The sequence below is a fragment of the Mandrillus leucophaeus genome, unplaced genomic scaffold (assembly GCF_000951045.1).
Source record: "Mandrillus leucophaeus isolate KB7577 unplaced genomic scaffold, Mleu.le_1.0 Scaffold15, whole genome shotgun sequence".
NCBI classification, from domain to species: domain Eukaryota; kingdom Metazoa; phylum Chordata; class Mammalia; order Primates; family Cercopithecidae; genus Mandrillus; species Mandrillus leucophaeus.
The window spans coordinates 3,378,240-3,394,806 of NW_012101476.1; the positions used below are offsets into that span (position 1 = coordinate 3,378,240).

Genomic DNA, 16,567 nt, shown 5'->3' on the forward strand with positions numbered 1-16,567 from the left:
AAATATGTACACCCCACAAACCCACCAAAAAAAAAAAAAAAAAAAGATTGTCTGACCAGGCACAGTTGACTTGTGCCTATAAAACACTTTGGGAAGCCAAGGCAGCTGGATCATTTGAGCTCAGGAGTTTGAGATCAGCCTGGGCAACATGGTGAAACCCAGTCTCTACTAAAAATACAAAAATTAGTTGGGTGTGGTGGCGTGCACCTGTAATCCCAACTATTCAGGAGGATTGCTTGAACCCAGGAGGTCGAGGCTGCAGTGAGCCCAGATGGCACCACTGCACTCCAGCCTGGGTAACACAGCGAGACTCTGCCCCTCCCCCTCCCCCCAAAAAAGAAAAAAGTTGTAATAAATAAAAGAGAGATTATCTACTTTAAGTGAGTCCCAGTTAGGCATAAACAAATTGTATCCTTTAGGACTGAAATCACACATAATTATAAAGCAGTTGTCATTAACTTAGAAAAATCTTACCGAATGGAATGAAAGATTCACAGTGGGCCAATATTTCCTTTTTCAAAAGCAAGCAAAATATACATGCGGAAAACTAGATAGTCTGATAAGCTTGATGTCAACTTTTAGTATAATTCTAGATTGAGTTTTAAAACAGATGGTTTTAGTTGTTAGGAAAATGAAAATTAAAACCAAACAAAATAGCAGTATATGCTCATTAGAATGGCTAAAATTAAAAACTGACCATATCAATTTTTTGCCTGGGATATGAAAGAACTGGAACTCTCATACACTTCTATCATAATATGAAATGGGGCTGAGCGCGGTGGCTCACGCCCGTAATCCCAACACTCTGGGAGGCTGAGGCAGGTGGATCACCTGAGGTCAGGAGTTCAAGACTAACGGGCCAACATGGTGAAACCCCATCTCTACTAAAAATACAAAAATTAGCTGGGCCTGGTGGCACGCGCCTGTAATCCCGGCTACTTGGGAGGCTGAGGCAGGAGAATCGCTTGAATCCAGGAGGCAGAGGTTGCATTGAGCCAAGATCGTGCCACGTTGCACTCCAGCCTGAGCAACAAGAATGAAAAAAAACTCCGTCTTAAAAAAAAAGAGTATAACGTATAACCACTTTGGCAGTTTCTTAAAAAGTAAAACACACCAGATATTTCTAGCTATTTCATTCCTAGCATTTTTCAGTTAAGAGATGAAGACAAACATCCACCCAGAGATGTGTACATGAATGCAGAATTGCATGTGTAATAACCCAAAAGTAGAAACAGCCAAAATGTTCCTAACAGGTGAATGAATATGTGGCATATTCATACAAGGAAATACAATTCTGCAATAAAAAGGAGCAACGTATTGATGCATACAACATGTATGTCTCTCGAAATCTTTATGGCAAGCAAAATAAGCTGTACAATAAAAGAGTGCATGTTGTGGCTGGGCACGGTGGCTCACGCCAGTAATCCCAACATTTTGGGAGGCCAAGGCAGCCAGATCACCTGAGGTCGGGAGTTCGAGACCAGCCTGACCAACATGGAGAAACCCCATCTCTACTAAAAACACAAAATTAGCCAGGTGTGGTGGTGGTACATGCCTGTAATCCCAGCTACTCAAGAGACCGAGGCAGGAGAATCGCTTGATCCTGGGAGGCAGAGGTTGCAGTAGGCCGAGATTGCGCCATTACACTCCAACCTGGGCAACAAGAGTGAAACTCCGTCTCGGAAAAAAAAAAAAAAAAAAGACTGCATGTTGTATAATCTGATAGATATAAACATTTAGAAAATACAGACTAGCCAGGCATGGTGGCACTCACCTATAGTCCCAGCTACTCAAGAGGCTAAGGCAGGAGGATCACTTGAGACTAGAACTTCGAGGCCAGCCTAGACAACATAGCGAGATATGTCTCCTTAAAATGAAAAGAAAAAGAAAATGCAGGCCAGGCACGGTGGCTCACACCTATAATCCCAACACTTTGGAAGGCCGAGGCGGGAGGATTGAAACCAGCCTGGGCAACAAAACGAGACCCACTCTCCCCACCCCCCAGCCTCCCACTCTGCCTCTACTAAAAATTTTTAAAAATGAATTAGCCAGGCATGCCGGGCACGGTGGCTGGTGTCTGTAATCCCAGCACTTTGGGAGGCCGAGGCGCGTGGATCACGAGGTCAGGAGTTCCAGACCAGCCTAACCAACGTAGTGAAACCCTGTCTCTACTAAAAATACAAAACTTTTGTGCCTGCCTACAAAACAGGTGGTGGGCACCTGTAATCCCAGCTACTCGGGAGGCTAAGGCAGGAGAATCACTTGAGCCTGGGAGGCAGAGGTTGCAATGAGCCGAAATTGTGCCACTGCACTCCAGCCTGGGCAACACAGCAAGAGTCTTGTCTCAAAAAAAAAAAAAAAAAAAGTTAGCCAGGCATGGTGGTGTGTGCCTGTAATCATAGCTACTTGGGAGGCTGAGGTGGGAGGATCACTTGAGCCCAGGAGTTCTGATGCTGCAATGAGCTATGGTCATACCACTGCACTCTAGTCTGCAAGACCTCATTTCTTAAAATAAAATGCAGACTAATCAGTAGTGACAGAGAGCACATTGGTGGTTGCCTGGGGATGGTTTCCTTGCTTACGAAGTTTGAAGGTGACAGATGTGCTCATTGTCTTGATTGTGGGGAGGTTTTCTGAAGTGAGCACATACAGCAGAACTCATCAAATTACGTTTTAAATATGTGCAACTGATTGTATGTCAGGTATACCCCAATAAAGTTGCTTTAAAAAAAAAAAAAAGTTTTGAAGCCAGGGCAACATAGTGAGACCCAGGTCCTCCAAAAAATGAAAATTAGCTAGGCATGGTGGTGCACACCTGTAGTCCCAGCTACTCGAGAGGCCAAGGTGGAGGATTGCTTGAGCACAGGAGGTGGTGGCTGCAGTGAGCCATGATTGCACCACTGCACTCCAGCCCAGATGACAAAGCAAGACCCTGTCTCAAAAAAATAAAAAATGTTTTGAGCTTTTTAAAAAGGAGGTGATAATTGTAAGGAGTCAATATTAGATCACTAAGAGCAGATTCTCAAGCTGAGGTCACTGGGGGCATGGGTAGGGTTTACCGGGCTGGTAGTTAAGTGGACTACCTTAATATTTTTTTCATTTTTATATGTGAGATATTTATCTGCTGTCTTAAATGTGAAGTGTAGTTGGGCTTGTAGATAGTCTGTCACCTGCACTTAGTTGCACCTTAGTGTATCTGTCCTAGTGTGTTTGGCATTCTGGGTGTTCCTTTTTTTTTTTTTTGAGTCGGAGTTTTCGCTCTATCTCCCAGGCTGCATTGCAGTGGCGCAATCCTGGCTCACTGCAACCTCCGCCTCCTGGGTTCAAGCGATTCTCCTGCCTCAGCCTCCTGAGTAGCTGGGATTATAAGCGCTTGCCACCATGCCCGGCTAATTTTTGTATTTTTAATAGAGACGGGGTTTTGCCATGCTGGCCAGGCTTGTCTCTAGGTGTTACATTTTAAGAAAAACATTGACTGACTAGAGTGCATCCTAAGAGAGAATACCAAGAGAAGACGTTGGAGATAATAGAATCAGACTGTCAAATCAGACTCCAGTGAATCAGAGCTCTTGTGCAGTGTTCAGCTTTAATGATAATTTCAAGGATGCCAGTATTCTGAAGACACAGGTTAAGCTGAGAGAAGCCTGGGACATGGGCACAGCTTCCCAAATCCTTCCATTCCACATCTTATGTGCCTTTGGTTTGGAGTCACTGATGAGGTCTCTTAAGTGAGGTATGCAGGTAATCAGACAGGAGAGGGGGAATTTAGGTTATGAAACATCTCCATCTTATGCTTAGATGCTGACATAGCTTACTTAACATTTTCCGGGGAGCCATGGCCCATAAGTTGATAGATCCTGTCTTGGTTTGTTTAATAAGAGCAATCTTAAACCAGGAACATCCTGCTGAAAATAAACACATTTCTAGATAAGGACTCACTTTCCTCCATAACAGAGAACTCATCTCACTAGGTTAGTGGCTTCACTCTCCCCTCATCACAGGTGTCTTCAGACGTGTGAACGGCGAGTATTGCTGAAGATGGACTAGATCTGTTCTGTGTAAACACCTTTCCGACAGTGACCCAGACACTCCGAGGTTAATGGTTGAAAGGTTGTCCCCGGTTGCTAGATGCGTGCTTCTCCATAGGATGCAGAAAGCAGAACATCTGTTGTTTTATGGAGGTCGGACTTGGCTTTTCTCTTATCCAGCCCTAATAGGTTTTGACTGTATTAGAGTAATACTGGTATCTGTTTTTTCTTTTTTTTTTTTTTTTTGAGACAGAGTCTCACTCTGTCACTAGGCTGGAGTGCAGTGGTAGCTCACCTCCGCCTCCCGGCTTCAAGCAATTCTCCCGCCTCAACCTCCCGGGTAACTGGGACTGTAAGCACGTGCCACCATGCCAGGCTAATTTTTGTATTTTTGTTAGAGACAGGGTTTCACCATGTTGGCCAGGATGGTCTCATTCTCTTGACCTCATGATCCACCCGCCCAGGCCTCCCAATGTGGTGGGATTACAGGCGTGAGCCCCCACACCCAGCCTCTACTTGCCATTTTATTTGAAGTCTGTTTTTTCTTTTTCTCAGTGTTCTCAAACTATTTGTGACTCCTTTGTTATTTTCTCCCAGTTTAAGATCCTTAATGTACCCATGTCCTCTCAACTTGCTGCAAATCATTGGAACCAGCAACAGGCAGAACAAGAAGAGAGGATGAGAATGAAAAAGCTCACACTAGATATCAATGAACGGCAAGAACAAGAGGATTATCAAGGTATAAAATATAAAAATTCTTGTTGCCTTTTGAATATCAAAATTGTTATTTTGTCTCACCTTTTCGTGTCATTTTTGTCCATATTTATGCTGAGAAATTCATTTTGTATCCCACTGTGTTAATTTTTTTCACTTATTTGTAAAATAACAATAGTGTAATTTTTACCATATTTTGCTCTAATTAAATTAGATTATAAACTGCTAGCTATGTTTGCAAGCAAGATGATAATCAATTTTTAATTGCTTCACATTGCCAGCCAGTTGTGTGCAGATTCATTTAACAAATAGTATGTGTTGCTTAATGACAGGGATACATGCTAAAAAATGTGGCATTAGGCAATTTCATCATTGTGCTAACATCATAGAGTGTACTTGACAAACCTAGATGGTGTAGCCTACTACACACCGAGGCTGTATGGTGTAGCCATTATGAACTGTTGGGACCACCATTGTATAGGTGTCTGTCATTGACTGGAACATGGTCACACAGCACACGACTGTATTTATCTCCTTTTGTCTATTGGGCGTCCTGGTCTTGAGGAACCTGTATTCCTTCAGATTTGAGGAAATACTCAAATTAGGATTCTCGTTTTATGCATACACACCCAACAATTTTTGGTTAATTGGAACCTTACATATCGAGTCCATGGAGACTTCATAAGATAGCATTTTGGTGTTCCTGTGGTATGCAGATTTTACAGCCGTAACAGTTGTTTATACAGCACTGTGCTGAACAAACCGCTGTTTGTGCAGGAGAGTGTGTGTAAATCAGTATTTGTGGTTTCTAATCTTTTAATCTCACTTGTAGAATGTTCTCTCCCAGTTGATACCCAACAGTGCTTTTGTTTGTTTTAAGAGCCTTCCTTTGTCACCCAGGCTGGATGGAGTGCAGTGGCGCAATCACTGCAGCCTCAAACTCCTGGGCTCGAGTGATCCTCCTGCCTCTGCCTCAGGCCCCCACGTAGCTAAGATTACAGACATGTGCCACCATACCTGGCTAATTTTTAACTTTTTGTAGAGAGGGGATCTCGCTATGTTGCCCAAGCTCATTTTGAACTCCTGGGCTCGAGCAGTCCTCGCGCCTCTGCATCCCAAAGTGGTAGGGTTACAGACGTGAGCCACCACACCCGGCTCCAACATTCTTAATGATAATAGCTAACACTGAGTGCTTACTCTTTGGCCAGACACCGTTTTATGTACTTTTTCAAAGTGTATAATCCTCATAACAATTCTTTGAGATAAGTGTTGTTGTTATCTTCATTTTACATTGAGGGAAATTGAACCTAAAGTCCCACAGCTAGAAAGTGACAGAGCTGGGATATTAACCAGTAGTCTCGCTCTACACACGATGCTCTTAGCTATTGCAATGCACTGCCTCTTAGGCTTTTTTACTGCTTCATAAGATAGCTGTGTGGTGGCCAAATTCCCAGTAAAGGGAACATTGGGTATTAAAAGTCTCATCTCTTGATAATGCTCTTTCAAAACTTCTTAATCATTTTAGTCTGTATAATGGCTGTTTTTCTTTAGTCAGCTCCCTGACAGGACTAATAAACTTAATCTCCCCAACATTTCATTCACTCTGTAGGAGGAGTACATTTCCTTTTGTTTTTGAGACGGAGTCTCGCCCAGGCTGGAGTGCAGGGGCGCGATCTCGGCTCACTGCAAGCTCCGCCTCCCGGGTTCATGCCATTCTCCTGCCTCAGCCTCCGAGTAGCTGGGACCACAGGCGCCGCCACCACACCCGGCTAATTTTTTGTATTTTTAGTAGAGACGGGGTTTCACCGTGTTAGCCAGGATGGTCTCAATCTCCTGACCTCGTGATCCGCCCGCCTCGGCCTCCCAAAGTGCTGGGATTACAGGCGTGAGCCACCACGCCCGGCCGAGGAGGAGTACATTTCTAAGAGTTAACAGCATTTTCTTTTTTGCTCCTAATTCCAGAAATGTTGCAGTCTCTTGCACAACGCCCAGCTCCAGCAAACACCAATCGTGAGAGGCGGCCTCGCTACCAACATCCAAAGGGAGCACCTAATGCAGATCTAATCTTTAAGACTGGTGGGAGGTAAAGCAGTCATTACTCTTCCTTAGCTGTTTGTTTTTCATGATGTCCCTAAGAATAAATTAGAGAATTCTGGATTATGTTTTGGCTAAGGCCTGATTATTAGCAAAAGAGAAAAGTCTTTGAAGTGTAGATATTTGAGGGAAAAACCTGATCTATACTATAGTTATGGCTGTTCTGTTTTTCTGTTTTGTTTTGTTTTGTTGTTTTTAATTATTTTTTGAGACAAGGTCTTGCTCTGTTGCCCAGGCTGAAGTACAGTGACACAATTTCAACTCACTACAGCCTCACCCTCCTGGGCTCAAGTGATCCTCCCACCTCAGCCTCCCAAGTAGCTGGGACTATAGGCATGCACCACCACAACTGGCTAATTTTTATATCTTTCGTGCAGACAGATTCTCGCCATGTTGTGCAGGCTGGTCTTGACCTCCTAAGCTCGAGCCATCTGCCCATGTGGCTGTTCTTACAAAGACAGTGGTTTCAGCTGGATCTTGGCTTTTGCCCTGTCTGAGTGGACTTCTTTTTTCTTCTTTTGCTTTAATAGGAAGGAGTTGTTATAGATGAGCAAGAGAGAGACATCATAGGCTTTGCGTTAGAATTTCTCAGGCCAGGGTTAATTAATATCGATGTTTCCAAAAACTAAAAATCTATTTTCTGGACTTTTAACCATGCAGGTAGTTTGTTCCTAAGCTCTTATTTATTTATTTATTGAGACAGAGTCTTGCTCTGTCGCCCAGGCTGGAGTGCAGTGGTGTGATCTGGGCTCACTGCAACCTCCGCCTCCTGGGTTCAAGCGATTCTCCAGCCTCAACCTCCTGAGTAGCTGGGACAACAGGGCACGCCACTGCGTCTGGCTAATTTTTGTATTTTTAGTAGAGACAGGGTTTCACCATGTTGGCCAGGCTAGTCTCGAACTCCTGACCTCAGGTGATCGCCTGTCTCGGCCTCCCAAAGTGCTGGAGTTATAGGCGTCAGCCACCACGCCCAGCCTGTTTTTTTAAATGATAAAATTTCCTGATGGAATTCTTACCAGTTCCACTTAAATTGTTTAATGTGAGATAATTTAAAACTCTATAAAGAATTTGAAAGTGAAGACGTTCCCTAATAAGACCTCTTTTATGTTTTTTAAGAGTAATTTAAAGCTTCTATGGGACATGATCTAAAGACCCACATCGTCAACTAACTTTGTTCTTTTCTTTCTTTGTTTTTTTTTTTGTTTGTTTGTTTTTGTTTTTTTGGTTTTTTTTTTTGAGACCGAGTCTCACTCTGTCATTGAGGCTGGAGTGCAGTGGTGAGATCCTGGCTCACTGCAACCTCCACCTCCCAGGTTCAAGTGATTCTCCTGCCTCAGCCTACCAAGTAGTTTGGGATTCCTGCCTCAGCCTACCAAGTAGTTAGGATTACAGGCGCCTGCCACCACGCCCAGATAATTTTTGAATTTTTAGTAGGGATGAGGTTTCACCATGTTGGCCAGGCTGGTCTCGAACTCCTGACCTGAGGTGCTCCACCCACCTCAGTTAATATTGTCTTGTGGTTAAGTTAAAGTGACAGTGGCTTCTGCTGCCCTTACTGATCTCACTTAGGGGATTAGTGTAAACACCGAGGCTCTACAACAGCCCAAGATGGCACTTTGTTGTTGGGAGCAGGGGAGCAGGTGTAGACGGAGAGTGTGCTGGGGATGGCAGAATTAGATCATGATTCAGGAGGGTAGCATGGGGGAAAATGTAGTCATCAAAGCCTGTGTCTGTTACTCACTGAACATCACTGAACATATTCGTGTGTTCTGGTGGCATTTTTCTTTGAACTATTTGCTCAGATAACTAACTCTAATCAAATTGTAATGTAGAAAATTGGCTTGTCAAGACAGTTGGGAGATCTGTTCTTTAGCATGTGTTAAGTATACTTTTTTTTTTTTTAAATCCAAGTTGGAAATGACGTGTAAACCCGTCTAACTAGGCATAATAAGATATTAGGTTATTTTTAATTATCCAAATTTTATTAAAGTCCTTTAATTAAGCCTGTTTTATTACTGCTAAAATGTAGAAATTAGCTAGGTTAACAGGCAATGAAAAATGTTCATTTCCTGCTTTTGCATTTTCTTAGAGTAGCTTTAAATATATGCCACAGTGTTCTTGATAACATAAATTCCCTCCTGTCTCATCATCAGAGACCAAAACTATTAGAATATTTGTATTTCGGTTGGTAAAAAGTAATGCGGTTTTTGCCGATAAAAGTAATGGCAAACACTGCCATTATTTTTGCACCAACATAATATCTTGATGTTTTCCATCATCTTTTACCTGTTCATATTGCAACCTAACATCTCTGAATAGCACAATTCATGTATTGCAAGTGTAGTGTCTTAGTAATTTGTGTAGACTCACTATGGAGTTGGATGACATGAAGGGCATCCAGTAGGATTTGCCTCCCTCCCTCAGTGTACACTCATCCAGGACTGCACTGTGGTAGATGGAGTACAAGACAGGGTCTTTACCTGCAAGGTTATGGTCTAGTAGGGAAGCCAAGTACAAGTACTTGAAAGATAATTCCACCCTCTTCATTTGTCTGTTTCAAAAACTTTGGGTGAGAGTGTGTTAAGGACCAGGCAGGAGATACGTAAGCATATGTGTGCTGTCATCGACATGCTTGTGAACAGAGGTAAGCCTTTATTACCTGGCTACCAGTGTTAGTCACTTTGCAGAGTTCCTTCACTTTCTATTTTCCCTTCCTCCCTCCAGTTCCTCTTGAAAGAATTGGCTACACTTGCCCCTTCTTCCTTGCTCCCACTTGGGTGGCTTACCGCTGCCAGTTCACAGCTGGCAGTGGGAGGAACTGCCCACCCCAGTGGCCATGCTAGAAAAGAAAGGTTCGTTATTGACTCCTGTCACCTTCCAGTCCCTAGGTCTAGGCAGCTTCTGCCTTCACTGGCATCCCCACCTGCCATCTCTTGGCCTCATCTCAGCAGCACTTTGCGTTGTGGGCCCTCCTTGTTCTCCCAACAGACCCTTCCTTGGCGTCTGTGAATCTGCTGGCTTCTGAGTTTTCCCTTCCCCTGACGACTGCGGCTCCTGCGTCTGACGCCGCCTCCTTTCTGTGCTTGCCCTGCCCAGAGATGTCTGTATTCCTTGGGCTGGGCCTGGACCCTCTTCTTCTGCACTCTCTAAGGAGGTGTCATCCCTCCCAGTGGCCTGGCTGCTGTCCAGGTCTCCAGCCCAGATCTCACGTTTTCATTTCTGACTTTCCACCCGCCTATGACTCAGAGATGGAAGACTCCATGCCCCTGCCCCAGGCCCCTCTCCCCCAGGGTCTCCAGTGCAGGGAGAGGAGGTGTCGTCTGCCCCCTTGTCCACAAAAGAAGAGGAAGTCGTGTTATTGACAGCTCCTCCTCCCTCAATCCCCAGATCTAGTTCATTAGCAAATCATCTGCATTCTGCTCCCAAATTCTGCCCTCACTCTTACCTGTTCTATTCTCTGCCCGTAGCCAAGACCCTGGGTCAAGCCACCATCGCCTCTTGCCTGGGTTGCTGTTGCTGCCTCAGCCTCCTTATCAGCCTCTCCGTCTCTTCTCAACCCTTCAACCTTTTCCTACTCATTCTCTCCCTACAGACCCAGTGTTCTTTCTAAAATACAAATTTGGTATCTGTGTGTGCCCTTCTGCTTAAAATCCTCCAATGGCTCCTTGTGGCTTGTAGGATAAAAGTCTAAACTCCTCAACTTGGTCCCCAAGGCCCCATGATGCAGGTGAACGTACATTACTGGCTTCATCTCCTGCTGTTCTTTCCCCTGCTCCAGCCTTGCCGACCTTTAGTTCTGTGTTCTTTCTGCCTCCTCTGTGTGGAACAGCCTCCAGCTGTTCCCCTGGAGAACTTCTGTTTCTTCAGGTCCTGCCTTGGTGTTCTCAAGTCTGACATAGGTCACTGTGGATCTGCTGCCACGACTTATGGTATTTCTGCAGACCTCGTCCTCCTTAAGTGCCACTTAGCTTGTCTGTATTCCCCATGAGATTACAGGCCATGAGGGCAGGGAGTAAGTCTCATGTTGTTTCCATTCTGTCTCCTTTGTAGCTCTTGGTGCCTGGCACCTAGTAGATGCTCAATAAATATTTGGTGAATGGACAAAGGAACTTTTCGCAGTCTGTGTTTAGTCATTTAATAAACATTCTCACTCCAGTTCTACTCCCTAGCTCTTCCCACTGTTTTTCTTTTTTTAAGAGTCCCAGCTCTTGAGCTAGCCATTCAACTGTTTTAAAATCTCTTCTTCAGATAGCACCTTAAGAAAGAAAACTCGTCCATCCCTCTTAAGAATGGCACTCTGTGAAGTATGATGAATGGAATTTTTATAGTCAGTGCTCCTAAAGTACAGGGGCAGTAAACACGGTAGATGAACAGGCAAACATGGAAACATGAGATTTTACCCTTTAGAGGACCAAATGTCCTTTGCTGTTTTTAAAATTTGCCTTTTTGTTTGTTTGTTTGTTTGTTTGTTTTGAGACGGAGTCTCGCTCTGTCACCCAGGCTGGAGTGCAGTGGCGCGATCTGAGCTCACTGCAAGCTCCGCCTCCCGAGTTCACGCCATTCTCCTGCCTCAGCCTCCCGAGTAACTGGGACCACAGGCGCCTGCTGCCACGCCCGGCTAATATTTTTTTTTTTTTTTTTTTTTTCTTTGAGACGGGGTCTCGCTCTGTCGCCCAGGCTGGAGTGCAGTGGCCGGATCTCAGCTCACTGCAAGCTCCGCCTCCCGGGTTTTTACGCCATTCTCCTGCCTCAGCCTCCCGAGTAGCTGGGACTACAGGCGCCCGCCACCGCGCCCGGCTAGTTTTTTGTATTTTTTAGTAGAGATGGGGTTTCACCGTGTTAGCCAGGATGGTCTCGAACTCCTGACCTCGTGATCCGCCCGTCTCGGCCTCCCAAAGTGCTGGGATTACAGGCTTGAGCCACCGCGCCCGGCTACGGCTAATTTTTTGTATTTTCAGTAGAGACAGGGTTTCACCATGTTAGCCAGGATGGTCTTCTCTGTAGTGCTACAATTTTTAACATATGTGCTGCTGAAGTGAGCACAAGTTCTGGTTACTTTTAAACAAGCTCTCCAATGATGTCAAAGCTGCTGATGTGTGGCCTACACTTAGTGGCATGGTAGTATGCTATCTGACTTTTAAACCCATTTTTTTCAAAATAATTTTTTTGTCTGTTTTATTTGGTTTTTGAGACAGGGTCTTCTTGCCCTGTCACCCAGGCTGGAGTACAGTGGCGTGATCACAGCTCACTGTAGCCTTGACCTCCTGGGCTCAAGCAGTGCTGCCTCAGCCTCTCAGTATCTGGGACTACAGGCACACACCACCACAAATGACTAATTTTTTTTTTATTTTTAGTGGAGTCGAGGTCTCACTATGTTGCCCAGGCTGGTCTTAAACTCTTGTAAACCTATCTTAAGTAGAGTCTGCATTTTTTCATCAGAATTTCTTTTTATATCTTTATGTAAGGTTAAATTAGTGATAGTTTTGTTATAAAATAGAGTCCCTTGTAGAATTGCATTTAATCCAAAGTGTATATTGTATTAATAAACACTTTTTGAGCCGATAGATTTTTGAGTCACTCAGATGATTGTTTGCCTGTAAACCAGTCGAATGACACCTTATGCTATAACTATACCTTACTTAGCAAGGATTTTGCACATTTTTTTCCTGTCATTTACTGCATTTATTTAAAGTATTCTAGGTTAGATAGCTGCCTTTTCTTGACTTCAGGAGAGATGCTTGAATCTTCTCTTTCATTCTCTCAGGGAATACTTGTGTTTTTTCCATCAGTTCATTTCTGGAAAAGTTACGGATCTTATCCAGCTGAGGATATACTTTTCCACATTTGCCTCTTAACGCTTTGAAAGTTTCTTGCTAAGATAGCTTGCTCTGTGAAAAACATACTGTTCATCTGCTTGGGCTGCCGTAACAAAGTATTACAGCCCTAGTGGCTTAAACGACAGAAGTCTGTTGTCTCATAGCTCTGGAGGCTGCCAGCAGGAAACCTGAGGTCAGGGAGTCAGCGGGCTGGTTCCTTCTGAGACCTGGAGGAAGGCTGCTCCAGGCCTGCCTTCTGGCTGCTGGGGGTGCCGGCAGTCTTTGGCTTCCATACCTTGTCATACGGCACCCTGGTCTCCGCCTTCGTCTTCACGTGGCCTTTTCCCCGTGTGTGTGTCTGTGTGCAAATTTCCCCTTTTTATAGAGATGCAGTCATAGGGGATTAGGGCTCCACCCCGTTCCAGTATGGCTTTATCTTAAGTAATTACATCTACAGCAACTTTGTTTCCGGATATGGTCACATTCTGAGGTCCTGCAGTTCAGTGTCAACATGTGAATTTTGGGGATGCACAACTGAACCATAACACAAACCGTGAATTCTTAGCATCTTAGGAATTAGTTGTAGAAGAGAACAGGAGCCACCCCTCCAGTCATTGCTCCAATGGCTCTGGTTAAGTTGTAGTTCAGTAGAGAGCATGAATGCTCTTAAAAAAGCACTACAGTTGTCCTCGGTATCCACAGGGAGTTTCTTCTTGGACTCCCTCAGACACCAAAATGCACAGACACTCAAGTCCCTGGTAAAAAATGATGTAGCATTTATGTGTAAGGTATGCACATCCTCCCGTGTACTTTAAATCATCTCTAGATTACTTGTAATACCTAATAAAGTGTAGATGCTATGGAGATAGTTGATATACTTTATTGTTTTTAATATTTATGTTTTTTTGTTGTTGTACTGTTATTTTTTATTGTTTGGGGGGTTTTTCCCCCTATATTTTTGATCCATGGATGTGGAACTCGCAGATGCCAGGGCCGGCTGTAACTTGGGGAAGTTACTTGGTGGTGGTGGGTAGTGTTGCAGACACAGTCTTGCTGGAGTTTGCCCTGCGGCAGTAAGCTCTCTGATGTGACCCTGTTTGTTCCTTTAGGAGACGTTGATCCAGCAGCACATGTCATTTCATTAGGTCCTGTATCTGATGTTGTGGATAGTGGAGTCCTCCAGCAATTGAATGAGAGCAGTGGACACATCTCAGCAGGTCGGTCTAGAGAGTTGCGAATCTAAACCTGGGACAGGCTGGGGCCAGGAGGCAGAAACACCAGCCTCTGCCAACACCGGAACAAGCCGACGCTTCCAGACAAGGCGGAAAAGGCCTTTTGTAATGGAAATCTCGCGAGGGTTAATCTTCTCTTGAGAATGGCAGTCAAGAAATGAGATGGTTCACTTGACTACTGAGCAGTTACACCAGGGAGAGCGTGAAGGAGATGATTGAGCCAGAGAAGAAACGGGTTGTGATGGTAATGGTGTGGGGGAAATGAACTTGAGCTTTAAACTTGATTTGGGTTTCAGTGTCTCTGAATTGAACATCCCATGTTGGAAGAAGATACATTTGGGGGCTCCAGGACTACAGTAGAAAAGTATAGAGCAAGCAGGAAAATCTTCTAGTAAAACTTACATGCAGGACAACAAAATGATGAAAGATATCCAAATACCAGATAATCCACCAGGAAGGCTTGTGTTTAGGGATTTGTTTCAAGAGGAACAAGGGATGAGGGAGAAAAATCCGTTTTATTCATCAGAGTCAGTGATATAAAATTGCCTATTAGGGTAAAAGAAAAATGTGAAGACTATTTTAGTATACAGAGAGCATTAATTCAGATGGCTTAGAAAAGTGATACCAGCCCAAGAACAGGGATCTAGTTGAGCCCATTGTAAGTATCATTGAAAACAAAACATGCCAGTCAGCATGTCACAGAAAACGAACGAAGGACAACAAGAAGTGGATGAGAATATTTTGTTGACCTTCATGGGTTTACAGCCTCTGTCTCTAAACAAAGTATGGAAACAAGTAGAGCTTTTATTTTGCTTTTGTTTTTGTTCTGTTTCGTTTTGTTCTCCCCCACTCAATAGAAATGAGGGTTCTTAGTCTGTTTCTGACAATCTGTTAATTTCTTAGGATAGTTGTCTTTCGTTTGCTTTCCAGTAGGCATAGTACATTTAGTTGAAGAGCACATCTGTATGCTACAACTTGATTACATCTTTTTTTCTAGCTATTTTGCATTTTTTCTTTTACCATGTTTCAGTTTCTGCATGTAGATTTAAATAAGAAACAAAACTTGTAAAGTTGTAACATTTCACACGGAAATGCTGCCCAATCTTCACCAGCTTCAGAAATCTGACCTTTGCCGATGCTGCAATAAAGTGTTGTAATTTAGATTTGGTGTGGTGGTGTTTTATTTGGTTTGGGTTTTGGAAACCTATTGAACGGGTAAATTGGTATCTCCCAGCGTCATCTTTGTGCTTTAAAAATACATTCTCAGACGATTAGTGTTGTGTTCACCTTAAGGATTCCATCTGTGCATGACTTTTCTTAGGTGCCAGAGTTAATGTACCTTTGGGGCCAATGAAAAATAAAGTAGCCTACGCAGACCAATGAATGCACATTTTTAGAATAGGCCGAATACTGGTGGAGATGGGAAGTGGTACAGCTTGGTTGAGCCTGGGGCAGCGTTTGTGATTTGTGTGGGCAGAGCCTCTGCAAAGCAGGTAACTCACAAAGGAACAGCAAGAAACACTCTTGGTCATCTCTTGCCAGGTATTAATTTTAAGACTGATTTACACACTCCAAATGGAGTTACTGTAATCACCATTGCTAAAATTTCAAAAATTGAGCTGAGAGTTATTATCATTTGGAAAAAAACAAGGATTTATTAAAGAAAAAACTTTCCAAATTTCACTTACAGGAAGCTTATCATCCAACCCTTACCACCATCTTCATCACTGACCTGTGTACTGTTACTCACTGTCCTTTTGTTGGGTTTACAAGTTTATCATTTTTATGTTATTTCTAGGTGTTAGATTATTTATTACAGGGAGCCAGGATAATTCTAAATTCACCCTTTAAACTTCATATCATACACAAGGCAGACAATATGAAAATCAGGTGTGTGGTGATGATTTACCTTTATTCACCTTTCATCTAGAAAGAATATAGTCGCTAGCAGGTGTAATATGTTTGGGAACCAGAAAGTGGGCCAAATTAGATTCTTCACAACATTGCGTCTTCAGTTCAAAAGGACAAGCCCCCTTAATTTTGCAAATTTTATGTTTCTCATAACTGTCAGTCTTTTGTCCCTCCTTTTTCCCCCTTGTGATCTTCAGAGGTAAGCAGGTGTTAACACATCTGACTGTCAGACTTCTTCCTTTGAGCCTTTGATTCTTTTGGGGGGACTGATAAGCTGGAAAGGCATCCTGGCAGCCTCAGGATCTGTCTCAAGGTCAGTCCCCTTACTTCCCTGTGGGAGCCTCACAGGCCGTTAGACACTCTGCATTTACATACAGCTACTGCAGACCTGAGCTGTGCAAAACGAAGCAGCCCGACGGAGGGTGCAGAAAGTGCACAGTGGCTAGGAGAGCCAAGCAAGGATCATGATGAGAAAACTTAAACCCAAACAGAAGCCAGGCAGAAAAACACAAAAGAGCAAAAACCCGAGAAGCTCAGTCCAATCTTAACGCTAGAGCACACAGAAGATTTGGATTGGAAGAGGCCCTCATAGTCAAGGAATCATGCTGAGAGGTGTGGTAGTGCCATTCAGTACAGTAGAATCAGTCATGGATGGTTTCAGGGTTTTTATAATGAGCAGAAATATTAATAACTTCATTATAGGAAGGAAATACAGTTGACCGTTGAACATTGTGGTGGTCAGGTGTGCTGACCCCCCATGCAGTCAAAAATT

At 43.7% G+C, this 16,567-nt stretch overlaps 1 protein-coding gene across 2 annotated transcripts in view; it reads left to right on the forward strand.

The window, feature by feature from the left end:
• The window catches only part of UPF2 (UPF2 regulator of nonsense transcripts homolog (yeast)), a 140,571-nt gene extending 125,526 nt beyond the window's left edge, over window positions 1–15,045 (forward strand). For both annotated transcript variants that reach the window (XM_011974897.1, XM_011974896.1), the window contains exons 20-22: window positions 4,626–4,767; window positions 6,705–6,825; window positions 13,762–15,045. In XM_011974897.1, coding sequence (XP_011830287.1) covers window positions 4,626–4,767; window positions 6,705–6,825; window positions 13,762–13,771 — 273 coding nt within the window. In that variant the 3' untranslated portion in view covers window positions 13,772–15,045. The remainder of the gene's footprint in view (window positions 1–4,625; window positions 4,768–6,704; window positions 6,826–13,761) is intronic.
• The last annotated feature ends 1,522 nt before the right edge of the window (window positions 15,046–16,567 follow it).